Consider the following 13,043-nt stretch of genomic DNA (forward strand, 5'->3'; position numbering starts at 1 on the left):
AGGAGCTGGGCCCCTGAGTCCGGGTGAGGGGACGGCTGTGGCTGCTCATGCTTAGGGCAGGGACAAGAGAGAGATGGATACCCAGGGGGAGTGAGAGAGGGAGAGACAGAGAGACACATGCGAGAGTGCCTGAGAGGCCATGATCTAAATGGGAAACGCTGAGGCAGAGACAGGACAGCTGGAGGCAGAAAGAGAATGGGTTTGAGAGACATAAACAAAATCCTGAAATGCAGAGGCTAAGATGATCGGAGAGAGTTAGAACGAACAAGAGAGCACAGCCAGGAGGCAGGGGAGAGTGGAGAGGGGAGACCATGAGGGCGGGCAGTAGCTACCGAAATGTCAGCTCAGCCAGCGTTGGCTCAAGGTGCTGTGCTCAGTACTCTCCTTGAACTAACTCACTTTATGCTCCCGGGGTTCCTCCAGTGAGAAACCAGAGTTATTCCCATTTTACAGATGAGGCAACTGAGGCCCAGAGAAGTATAATCATGGGAGGTCTGGGAAGGGTGCTCCATTCATGTTGTAAAAGAAAGGACAGGATGGACTGGTTCTAAGTGGTAGCCGAGCCTAGGATACCTCCAGCAACGGGGAACTCACTACCTCAGGTTTGTCCTCAGTTGTTTTGCTGTGAGAGGTCTCTGACCCAAGAAGGTGATCCTGATCTGACCCCCTGCCCATAGGTGGATGGATGTGTGGAGTCTCAGTCCCCAGCTTTTTGCCTTAAGAAGAAGCTGCCTCTGTAGAGAGAGGGGAGGCCCTGAGCTCTCCTGCCTGCCCCTTGGCCTCCAAAGGGTTCCTCTCCGGGCTGGGCCAGCCCCCAAGGCCCAGCAGGGAACCCCTCCCTCTGGAGTGACTTCCTGGAGGGAAGTGACCTCAGCTTGGGAGCACCCAGACCCTGATGGGAAGGGGGGGCCTGTGAGAGGTAATCATGGGACATCCTGTCAGGTGAGGGGAGTCCTGCCCCAGGCTGTGGCCTGTGACCACAAGTTGGGCAGTGGGTTAAGCATGAATTGAGCACCCACTGGATGCTGGGCCTCAGGAAGGGATTTTACCGAATGCTCCACCAATCCAGAAGTAATCATAATAACAACTGTTTGCATTCAGAGAACATGCTCTGTGGCCCAGGCCTCTTCCTTAACTCCCACCCCCTGACTCCCTGACTGACGACCTGCACAGCTGGCCAACTCCCAAGGCCCCTTGGGAACACATGGAAGTCTGGCTCAGGCCGTGGCTGAGCTGGGACTCGAACTGCAGTCTACGGATAGGGCACCGCCCCTCCCTCCCTGTGATCAATAATCCGCAGTGTTCTGTTTCCCACCAAACTCTCCCAGCGGACTCGTCAAGCTGAGCAGCAGCCCATTAGCGGTTTCTGCACGTTTGATGCCAGCTCAGGATCCCCAGGGTCTGCTGGCCTCCAGGCCAGGGCAGGGGAGAGGGGGAGGGAGGGGGGCAGTCTCCAGACATGCCAGGGCTGCAGGGCACTGAGAGAGGTTACCACCTTGACATTGGTTTTAAAAGGCCCTCAACCTGGAGGCTGCTGGCAGCTGGCCATGCCTACTTTATGGGGGCTCTGTGGGGGCTTCCTGGTCACCCAGCTTCCAATCCACTTGGGTCCAGACCCCCTGACACTGTGGCTACGTCCAAGAGCAGGAAATGAGGGGGTGGGGAGCAAAGGGAGCAGACACCGTTCTGTCTCCTGGAGCCCTGTGTGCGCCGGGGCAACTGATCCGACCTTGCCAGTCCTCGCCTTCCTCCTCTGTGAAATGGACATAGTAGAAGCGGTAATAGAAGTGGTAAGCACAGAGTGCCTACTGAGCGCCAGGCATCGTGCTAAGCGCTTCACATATATCAATGCAAGCCACACAGTACCCCGCAGAGCAGGCACCGTTGTTATCACTACCTTGCAAAAATGCCGAAGCCCAGAGAGGTGAAGAGACTTGCCCAAGGTCACAGCTACGAAGCTAGGAAGCCAGGATTCAACTCAGCCAGATTTGAAATTCTCCTCACTGTTCATCTTGGTTCAGGCCAGCATTACGGTTTGCCTACCCTAGACTACTGCAGTAGCCTCTGTCCTGTGTCCCACCTTCCACGCTTTGTACCCTGTAATACATTGTCACATAGCAGCCAGAGGGACCTTTCATAAACTCAAATCTGACCATATCACTCCTCTGCTTAACCTCCATCAATAGCTCCCTAGTGCCTTTAGGAACCAGTCTAGGCTCTTTCTCTCATCTTTGGGACTCATTACAAGCAGTCTGTACAGCCTCGCACCTTGACCACTCCAAAGTTCTAGTTATTCTCTGGGCACATCATGCACAGCTATGCCTTTGTGTGTTTGCACATGCTGATCTCTGTCTGGAATGTCCTTCCACTCACCCATCCCATTCTCCTTCCTGCTGAGTTTCTATACAATCTTCATGGTCCAGTTCAGGCGCCATCCTTTCGGCATCTTCCCTGCCATGCTTAGGGACCATCACTCCCTCCTTGGGGCTCCCATAGCAATCTGTACCCGTAGGACTCCCATTAAAGCTCAGAGCTCAAGAAATGTTGAGGCATCTGTGTTCTCTCCAAAGATGGGGCTGACTTCCAGCTACCTTAGCATCCCTCCATGGCCAGGAGCACAGGGAAGTAGGCACTTGGAAAATGCCAGCAGAACGAATGAACGAATGAATGACCAAATACACACAAGTGAACCTGAGTGTGACAAATGACTGGGCTGGAGATGACAAGTGGGTGCTGGGTGTGATTTTCTTTTGGTCTGTATACTATTTACATTTTTAAAATATAACGGACCAGGCATTTAAAAATTGTAGTGGACTTACTTAAGTCTGGATTTCAACAATCTCAAAATATCTACAAGAACTAGCTTTGTTGGCAACAGTTAGCAGAAGCTGGGCCCCAGTCACCCCGTTTGTGTCTTCCACTATTTTATTGAGCATCTACTGTGTTCCGGGTCCCAGAGAACAACAGTTGAAAACCCTTGCCACCCCTGCTGCTGCACACACTTCTGTTAGCTCACAGGCCTTGTAACCATCTGCATTTTCAGTCTCTGTCTGGCCAGGGAAACTGGGTCTGAGGGGGGGGGACCTGGCCCAAATCCTCTACAAATTAGAGCTACCTCTTGACTCAAGGCCCCTTGACTCTCATTTCCACAGTAACTAATACCTTGAAATGAATGAAGCTTTGCTCCCTATATGAGAGGAACCAAGGAGGGCTCCATAATAGCACAATTTTGGGTAAATTCTATGCTCTCCCTGGCAATGCTCGCCTGCAGTCAAGGGCTCAGTGGCGGCGGCGGCCCCGCCTGTCGCCTGGAGAAGAGGTGGCTGCGCTGCGGCTGCTGGCAGGACTGTCTCGGGCGCCAGCGCGGCCTCGTTTGATTGCTCCATCCTTTGTTCTGCATTTCAGGGCGTTCAGCTCTGGGGCCTAGTGCCAGACTCCTGCCAGTACCCTCACCTGCCTGCCACTGTTGCCCAGGCAGGTGGAGGTGGCAGCCTAGAGCCGCTCCAGAGGGACAATGGGAAGAACCCAGAGAGGGAGAGGCATTTGGCAAGAATGGATGCAGCCCACGAAGCCCCAGGGAGACTCAGCCTGGCAACCCCTGGGTCCCCAGGTCAGGAACAGCCCCACATCCCAGCACCTCCTCCGTGTGTAGTCTCCTGTATCACACCTATCCCCCTTCCCACAAACAGAAGGGCTTTGAGGGCAGCAATCTGTGTCTGTCCTATTCACTGTGGCACTCCTGGTACCAAGGACAGTGTCCGGCACACAGTTAGTGCTCATTAAATTTCTGAATGAATGAATGAATGAATGAATACTGGCCATAATCCCACGAGACGGGTGCTGTTGCTGGACCTGTATTACAGAGGAGACTGAGGCTGAGAGAGGGAGTGTGGTTTACCCAAAGGCACCCCCCCCCATCACTAGAGAGCGGCTAGGAAGTCTGGAGTCTGCGTTTCACCAACAGGCTCCTTGAGGCAGACAGTTCCAGATTTGGGGCACCACGTTCTCAACTGCTATCAGTCAAGGGCAGCTGGGGGTTGTGGGTGTCTGTGTCAACTGGGAGGCAGGGTGGGCTGGTGGGGGGCAGCTGTCTGGGGCCCAGAGGCTGTCCCAGGCAGCCGTTCCCACTGAGTGGGATGTAGGCATGAGTGGAAAGGAAGGAAACACAGAGGAGAAGGGAGGAACATCCGGGAGGGCTCTGAGAACCCGCCACACATACTCTGATGACACCATGCTGAGAAGGAGGCTAGGGACCCGTTGACCGTGGCCTGAATGGTGCCTCCGCTGTGACCAGTCCTGCCCCATCACCTTCCCACGCTGGCCCCTTCTCATTACCAACTCATCACGTCCTCTATCACCTCCCCATAGGACACCCATGCCTCTGCCTTCCCTCTGTCACCTGTCACACCACCCCTCACAGCCCCCAGCACACCTAGTGCTCCCCCATCACGACAGACACTGCTGTTACCCTCCCCAGCTGGCCCCTTCACCATGCCCTCCACCCCGCGCCACCTTACACTTCACAGCTCCAATCACAGCCCCTGTCACCGCGCCATCCCCTCCCCCAGCTCAGCTCTCTCACCTTCCCCATCCCCTCCCCGTCACAGCTTCCATCACCTCCATCAGCTCTAGGCTCCACTCTACAGCTCCCTTGGGCTGAGGAGGCTGGGGGGTGAGGTGGGAAAGAGCAGGAGAGGTTGGAGAGGGGGAAGTGGGGACGGGCAATGTGAGAGGAGAGAGGGGTTGGGAGGAGGACCTGACCCAGGATCCTCGCTCCTAACCCTGCGGAGTGGGCAAGGCGCGGCGGCGCTGTCCAAGGTGCTGGCAGAGTCCGGCCTGGCGCGTGGGGCAGTGCTGCAGACAGGGATCTGGTCCCCCCCCCCCCTCACCTTTTCCTAGCTAGGGCAGGTGGCTCCATCCCACCCCAGCCCGAGCCTCAGCTTTGCTATGTGTAAAGTGGGCTGATGCCTGCTGGCTGGGTGGAGGGAACCAGACAGACTGTACGGAAGTGTCTACCAATCCCTGCTGCCCAGCCTGCTCCAGCTCTGGCCTCTGAGGACCTGTAATTAACGAGGCTGGTTCTGCGGGGTAGCTCTGGGTCCCCTGGGGCCTGACCACTAAAGGGAAGCAGCTGGCAGTCCATCCAGGCCCCGTGGGACTCAAGAGGCCCTATTCACCCCCTCACTCCATCTCTCTTCTCTAACAGACTCCCTCTACCACCCAGGCCTGAGGTCTTCTCCGGGACCTTGCTGATGTTGTTGCCTTCCATCTCAAAATGCTCCTCAAATGATACAGATCCACAAAGGACTCCTCCTCCAGGAAGTCCTCCCTCTCTGAGGCCTCAGGCACACACTGCTCACATCACCTAGTCAAAGGCTACCTGCACCACTCCCATGAGGCAGGTGAACATTTTTCCTGTTTGAGCATGAGTGCTAGTTATGTGCAACGTGATCTTCTTTGTGCTTTACCTGCATTATCTCATTTAATCCTCACAACAACCCTCTCAGGCACACACTAGTCTTATTCCCATTTTACAGAGGAAGGAATGGAGGCTCCTAGAAGTTAAGGGGCTGGTCCATGGTCCCAGAGCCAGCCAAAGGCCAAGCTGGTGTGCAGATCTCTATCTGTGGCCTCATGAGTCAGAGCATTCAATTGCTATTCCTACCACATGTCTCTGCCTTTGCTGCCACTGGGCTCTGAAATCAATTAGGCAGGGGTCCTGTCCTTCTGAGTCCCCAGGACCCGGCCCAGGGCCTGTCACTGAGTAGGCACTACTGACGGCCCAATAAAAGTAAGGATGAATGTGTGATATCAGAAGAGGTTCCCAGAGCCGGACGAGCAGCCAAAGCCAAAAGGGGCGTTGTAATGGTGGAAACGAAGGCAGTATGACAGGCAGGAATGGAAGACCCTCGTGTATGGATTAGTTGAGCCTGCGCCACCATGGACACCTCCCACCTAAACATGCATAATCTTCTTGCTCTGGTGTCAGGCGCAGCCCCAGGGGCCTCCGAGCTTGGCTGGGAGAGGGTCCCCAGGGGTCCTGTAACTAGGGAGCTGGGCCTGCAGGCCTCTGGGATTGCACAGGCTGTTTCTGGCTCGGTAGAGACCCTGACAACAAGTCGCAGCAGAGCTCTTAGGGAGAAGAGGAAGGGGAATTTCTCAGCCCCACATTGAATGTCACCTTGTTCTATATCCCTGAGAACTGTTTAAGAGGCCTGGGCTCCAGCTTTGGATGGGTCAGCTGTGTTACCTTGGGCAAGTTACTCACCCTCTCTGGGCCTCAGTCATTTACCTGTACAATGACCTTCCTGGGAGGCTAAATTCTGGCAGTGTTTGCCCTGGTGATGACTGCTCTTCCATCTGGGTGGCCCAACCCAGTCTCCAACAGCCTGAACATGTCTTCAGATAGGCTGTTCCCATAAGGGCAGGGACCAGGCCTGAGTGGAGCTCAGGCCACCACAGAAGAGATGATGTAGGCTTGGGAGGTGCTGAAGCCAGTGGCCACCTGTTGCCCAGCCTGACAGCTTGGGAGCGCAGGCACTGTTGTGTTCTGAGCCCAGGGGACAGCAGTTGTAGATGGTCCCAGCCAGGCCTCCGCCAGCCTCAGCTGCCCCATCTACAGAACAGGCAGAAGGCTGCTGTCAGTGCTCCTAGCAGCAGAGGGAGAGGAGGGTGGGAGACAGCCGTCAGTCAGCAAGGTGGCCCTCCCCTCTGCCACCAGCCATCGAGTCCAGGGAGGAACCTGGAAACGCCTGGAAAGTGGCTAAGTTGCATCTCTGTCCAGCTGTGGGGACTGGATGGAAAATCCAGGCTCTGGGTGAGGTCCACGGTGGGGGTGGGGGTGGCAAAGGACCCACAGGGAAGTTGTGGCCTCACAGGGGGTCACTACACTGAGTGATCTAAGATCATGTTGCCCAGGGTCACAGCACTCCCCCTGCACACGGCTTCAAAGGAAACCTCACACACTGTGAGGAGCAATGAAAACAGCCCAGCAGGGGAGAGGTGAGGGGGCACCGGCTGAACAAACAGCAGCCCCCACGGGACCTGGCCTGGCCTCCCCGGCTGCGGTCCAAGCCTGACACCTGGGCTTTTTTTTTTACCGCCTGCACGACAGGCACATAGGGCACTTGTGTGTCAGCGGTGTATAAGCGGTTGCTGCTGTGTGCGTGTCCCCATGGGCACAGGCACCTACCTCGGCACACACCACAACACACACGTTTCAGCATGTGCTGTGCGGGGCATGCGTGGCACCAACACTGTCTCACTCCATGTGGGCAGGTTGAGAACACAACAGGGCAGGGTTGGCCAACTGTAGCCCGCGGGCCAAATCTGCCTTCCGCCGGCTTTTGCACAGCCCAAGAGCTGAGAGCGGTCTTCACATTTTTACATGGTTGGAATAAAAGAGAAAAATATTATTTCCTGACCCACAAAAATGATATGAAATTCAAATTTTGGGGTCCACAGCTAGTTTTAGGAGAACACAGCTGAGTTCGCCCACTCCCATTCTGCCCCTGTGGCTTCTATGCTCAACGGCAGAGTCGAGCTGTTTCAACAGAGACTGGAAGCCCACAGACACTACAACATTTACTCTCTGACCTCATCAGAAAGTTTACTACCTCCAGTGTTAGGGCACTAACAAAAGCTGGGCATGCTGCTAGATCCCCCAAATTCAAAGTTCAGCTTCAATGAACTTATCAAGAATTTTATAATTATAAAACCTAGATAGAAGAAGCTGTGTTCATTTCAGTACATATATGCAAGCTTTTGGTTTTTCAACTTTATGGTGTTTTGTGTGTGTGTATATGAAAGAGATAGAGAGAGAGAACAATAATCTTTTTAAGAGTCAGGCTCTCCCACTTGTCTCTTGTGCATCCATTGTATTCAGCACATGCTAGGCACATGGTGAGTGATTACTCAGTGTTTCAGAAAAAATAACAGGCTTGATTTTCTCCATCAACCCAACAACCTTGCTAGCAAAGCGATGCTACTGTCCATTTCACAGATGTAGAAACTGAGGCCTGGAGAGGTGAGGACAGCTGCCTGAGGGTCTTCTATGGGCCATTACCAGTGAGGATGAGACATCCTTTCTTGAGATTTTTTTTTGCTCGAAGTGGGGTGCACACTACGACATGTCTGGTGGGGAGGGAGACATGGTGCCCCTCCCTCCAGCAGTTTTCCGGGTAGTCTAGGCCCCCCGCCAGCTCCACAGGTTCCCAGGCCTTCCTCCCTTGCTGGGGGTCTGGGCAGGCTCCCAGAAGCCTAGGGAGGGATGAGGATTTTTTCCCTTTTCCGGCAAACAGGGGCAGGTGTGGAGTGAGCAGCTTCGGGAGGGGGTGTGGGGAAGTGGCTGACCCAGAGAGGCCAAACTGTGACCAACCTGCCACTGAGAGGAAGGGGCCTGTTCAAAGAGGGGATGAAGGGAGTTTGGGGAGCTAGGAACCCAAGTGGGGGTGCTACAAATAGAAAAGGGCCCCCCAAAGGGGGGGAATCATAGACAAATTAGCCAGCTAGGCAGCCTTGGGTGGGGCTATTCTTGTTCTAAGGACCACCCTCTTCCCCAAGCCAGGCCCTGGAAAATTTCCACCCAGCCTGAGCTTGGAATGTGTAGAACACCAAACACCAAGCCAGTGAGAAAGCCCATCTCCTCCTGTGGTCTGACCCCTGCCTTCTGGGAAAAGCCAAAGAGAAAGTAGCAGGGATTCTCACTTCTCCCTCACGGCTCAGCGCCTCTCTGGAAGAACAGGTACGAGGACTCGATGGTGATTTGCTCAACATACTTAAAGCCCTTTTTGTGGCTGTTCAGGCCACCCTCCAACCTCATCTTGTATCACCTTTCTCACATTCATGGCACTCCAAACATAATGGATATGAATGTTCTCTGCTCCTTCCTACCACAGGGCCCTTGCACTGGCTTGTTCCCTTTGCCTGGAGCACTGCCCCCTCCCCTTATTCTTCAGACTTCAGTTCTAACATGTCTTCCTCAAATGAGCCTTCCATGACTACCTTTAGGCTGAGTTTATTTCATGTTCTCAGACCTGTAACTGATTATCTGAGATTGCGTGTTTGTTTGCTCCCTGACTGTATGAGGATCTCCAGCATCGCTCCTCCAGTGGTAAACCTCTTCTCAGGACCCTGTCTGCCTGGCTCTTTGCAGCAGTCTAGTGCTTAGCACAGGGTTGGACACACAGCAAGAAATCAATAAATGATCGTATGATATGAATGAAAGCGTGGGAACCACCAGGGACTGCAGTCAATGCCTGGAGTTACGGAAACGTAGCTGTACTGAGAAGTAACACCAATAAACCATTCGTTGGCACCAAGTAGTGCTCTAGAGCAGTTACCCACCAGAACTTTCTGCAATGATGGTGGCGTTCTGGATCTGTGCTGCTCAATAGGTCAGCCAGGAGACACGTGTGGCTGCGGAGCCCTTGAAATGTGGCTTGGGGAACTGAGGAACTGAATTTCAAATTTCATTCCATTTTAATTATTGTAAATTTAAACAGCCACATGGGGTGAGTGGCTGCCATGTAGGACAACACAGCTCTAGAGAGAAGGGACGTGTCCTACTGTCTCCAAGGCTGTTACACGCAGTTCTGCCACCCAGGGGATCACAGGAAGGCCCCCAAACCTCCATTGGCTAGTCCTTGGGATGAGACATGACAAGGATTCTTTGGCAGCCTCCATGAGGCAGGGACTCACCATCCCTCACTGCCCACCAAGCTTGTCACAGAGACAACCACTCAGAGAGCTCTCCCCGGTGACGGCACATCTCCAGAACAACAAATGCCAGGACTGGACCTCACCATCATCACCTACTACACGACCACCAACACCTCATTCTATCATCTCACCACCCCCAAGACAACCACCAACACAGCCTTTAGCACCAACACCAATTCCACAATCAGTACTCCCACTGACGTCACCACCAATACCATCTCCTCCAGCATTACCAGCCCGCCGCACCATCAACACCACCAGCACCCCCTTGCCCCATCATTACCACCAGCATCACACCACCCTCAACACCACCAACCCTCAGAGCCGGTACAGGATGCCAGTTAAGGGCTTTGGCTCTGGAATTCAATGGCCTGGGCTTAAATACCAGCTCTGAGTTTAAAATCTCTTAGCTTCTGTGAGACTCAGTTGCTTCATCTGTAAAATGGGACTGTAAAATAATAATAATAATAATAATAATGATAATGATAATACAATAATAAAAAAATAATACAATAGTAAGACTTCCTGCCTGTGCTTGCTGGAAAAAAATAAAAAAGAAGTGCGTAGAAAGTCCTATTACTATGATAATTGAGTGATAGCGTTCTACATTCTGCGCTCAGTGAGCACAATTTTATTTAAACCTTACATGGCGGTGAGAGCTAGTAATCCATTCATTTTACAGATGAGGAAAATGAGTCTAAGAGAGGTGATGATGTAACTGGACAAAGGCCCTCCAACTAAGAGGCTGGAGTGGAACTGAAGTTGTAAGTAAACTGGATGAGGCTAGGCTGTCCCATTTTGGGGGAGGAGAGGGAAGGCTGGATGTGGGGATTGGCCTTCCTGAACTTCCGGGGATGCTGGGGGATTTCGGCATCCCACCAGGGCAGGTGTGCTGTGCTGGTGCTGCTGGTGGTGTCTGTGTCTCAGCCTGGCCTGGCGGGTGGGGTGGGGTGGGGTGGGGTGGGTAGCACATCTACTCACCTGTGTCCTGGCGGAACTGGTGCATGGACTGCAGGTCGATGATGTAGGGCACCAGCTGGGCATCCACCTGCCCCAGGACCACAGAACCGCGGGCATCCTCCTTGAGCACATTCTCGATGTGGTGGCACACGGTGGCGGTGTAAGGCCGCCAACGGTTGTGCTCATTCAGCCACTCCCACACCACCACCCGGGCCACATTCTGTGGTGGGAAGCCCAGCCCATTCACCGGCATCATGACACCCTGGCCTGGCCGTGACATGGTCGCTGCTGCCTCAGGGGCCAGGACCCCCCTCTCACTGGCCCAGCTCCTCCTGGGCCTGGGAGCAGGCGGGGGACTTCCTCTCTTCCCCGGGGAGCAGCAAGGACTGCCTGGCCTCCTTCTGAACTCCCCAGTAAGATGAGGATGGGGTAGTGTTCCAGATTCCAAGGACCCCTTCCCGCAGGGCTCTCCAATCAAGGTGTGGCTGCAGAAAGCGACTGTCTTTCTTATAATGGGGGACACGTTGCTCTAGATTCCTTGGATCCCTCGGCTCAGATAACGGAGTGAGGCAGCCGCCTCTACTTCTAGGTCCAGTCTTGCCTGCTGGTCTTCCGTCCTTCTTCCCGGTCAGCGCGCAGGGCCTGTCACCCAGGAGGCCGGGCCCAGCCTGCTGCTCTGCGCGGCGCCCAGCCAGCCCTCTGCGCTGGTAACTGCGTCTCAGACCCTGCGCCTGGCTCTGGTGGGGCTGCTTGGATCCGCCCCCCGACGGCTCCTGCTGAAGGAGGCGTCCCTGTCCCCTTGGTCCCTGCTCCACTGCGTCCTGGAAGGCCTCAGGTGGCTGAAGAATGCACGGGGGAGGGGTGCGGCGCGTGTCCTCGGCCCTGCCGCCGGGGCTGCGGCTCCGGAGCCTCACTGGGGGACGAGGGGGGCGGGGGCCCGTGGGCACGCCCCACCCCACTCGTGCTCGCGACCTGCCAGGAGACAAGGAGAGGGCCCTTTAAGAATAGAGCGCGGCACCCCCTCCCCCTTCCCAGAAGAGCGATCGCCTGAGAACAATGGGGAACCGATGGGGGGGCAGCAGGGGCTGAAGGGGGTCACCGCTTGCGTTCCCTAGGGGCCGGCCTGAGGCAGGGCTGGGGCGAGAGAACGATTTGCTGAGATTCCCGCCTGCGACGCCCCCTCCTCAGCTTCCCGAGCGCTCTCCTCCCCGCGGCCGGGATGCAGGGTTCGCGGGGATGCGCGGCGCTGCAGGCTCGGCCCAGGCCCCTCGGGGGTCGCGTCACGGAGGAGGCAACGCCGGAGCCGGGCGTCGTTGGCTCCCGCCTGGGGGTAAAAGCCCCCTTCCCGACCTCCCCAAAGCGCGCGCGGGCCCCCGCAGGAGCCGGGGGTGGGGTCCCTCCGCACCCGCGCTCTCACCGCTCTCCTCTCCTCTCCTCTGCTTTTCCCCGGCTCCGCTCGCATTCAGCGCCGCCACCTCCTGGGCTCCCCCCAGAGTGGGAGGGAGCCGCGGTCCCGCCTCCGCGCCTTTCCCTCCCAGGCCCCCTCCCCCGGCCGCAGCGCGCCGGGACGCTGGGCTTTCCACGCGCGGACGGACTACGCCGGCGACCGACGGCGGACGCATGAGCCGGCTGCCGGACGCCGGGATCCCGCGGGTGGGAGGCGGCCGCCGCGGCGCTCAGGGGAGGGGAGGAGGAGGGGGCGGAGAAGGAGGAAGGGGAGGAGACAGATCGCGGCCGTAAGCACCGCGGGCGCTGACACGCGAGTCCTAGGGGCTCCACGATCCTTTGCTAGGCCCACCTGAGACCCCAGGACGTCTCCTTACCCCAAGCAGGGCGCAAGGCATGGAGTGAGGTGTCTGCGGGTCGCGTGCTGAACTCTTGGTCATCTTTCCATTCCCATTGCCCAGTCTAGGACCTGGCACATATTAGGCGCTCAATAAATGTTTGAATGAATGAATAAGATCTACAGATTGTCTAAAGAAAGACTTTAAAACGTTCAAGGATAGCCTTCTCTTCTCCTTCAACTATTCTGGGGGTGGGGGTGGGGGTAGGGATGAGGTGGGCCTGGTAAGGCCCATTTCAGAGCCAAATGGAATCATGAACTCTGAGGTGTACATATAGGGACACTGAGGCCCAGAGAGGGTAAGAAACAGGCCCAGGATCACACAGCAGTTTAGAGAAGTGCCCAGACATCAACCCAGAGGGATTCTCCTCTCAGGACCCAATTAGCCAGCTCAGAGCCCAATTCCATAAAGCTCCCACCTGCTCACAGCACCCTGCCTAGGGTGTGGGGTGGGGGACCTAGGCCAGGAGGCAGACCTTGGGAGAAGATAATGGCAAGCCCTCTGTCATCTCATTCATGG

General features: G+C 55.7%; 1 protein-coding gene across 2 annotated transcripts in view; it reads right to left on the reverse strand.

Annotated features, from left to right (window-relative positions):
• Positions 1–12,325, reverse strand: part of DTX1 (deltex E3 ubiquitin ligase 1) — a 35,541-nt gene extending 23,216 nt beyond the window's left edge. Inside the window, exons 1-2 of one of the 2 annotated variants that reach the window (XM_066370848.1) lie at positions 12,098–12,325; positions 10,702–11,652 (exon numbers count right to left, since the gene is read on the reverse strand). In XM_066370848.1, the coding sequence (XP_066226945.1) occupies positions 10,702–10,960 (259 nt within the window). In that variant the 5' untranslated portion in view covers positions 10,961–11,652; positions 12,098–12,325. Of the gene's footprint in view, positions 1–10,701; positions 11,653–12,085 lie in introns of both variants that reach the window. The other variant, XM_066370849.1, reaches the window with a different exon arrangement.
• Positions 12,326–13,043: the final 718 nt, after the last annotated feature.

This window comes from Saccopteryx leptura, chromosome 2 (assembly GCF_036850995.1).
Source record: "Saccopteryx leptura isolate mSacLep1 chromosome 2, mSacLep1_pri_phased_curated, whole genome shotgun sequence".
In the NCBI taxonomy this organism is placed as follows: Eukaryota; Metazoa; Chordata; class Mammalia; order Chiroptera; family Emballonuridae; genus Saccopteryx; species Saccopteryx leptura.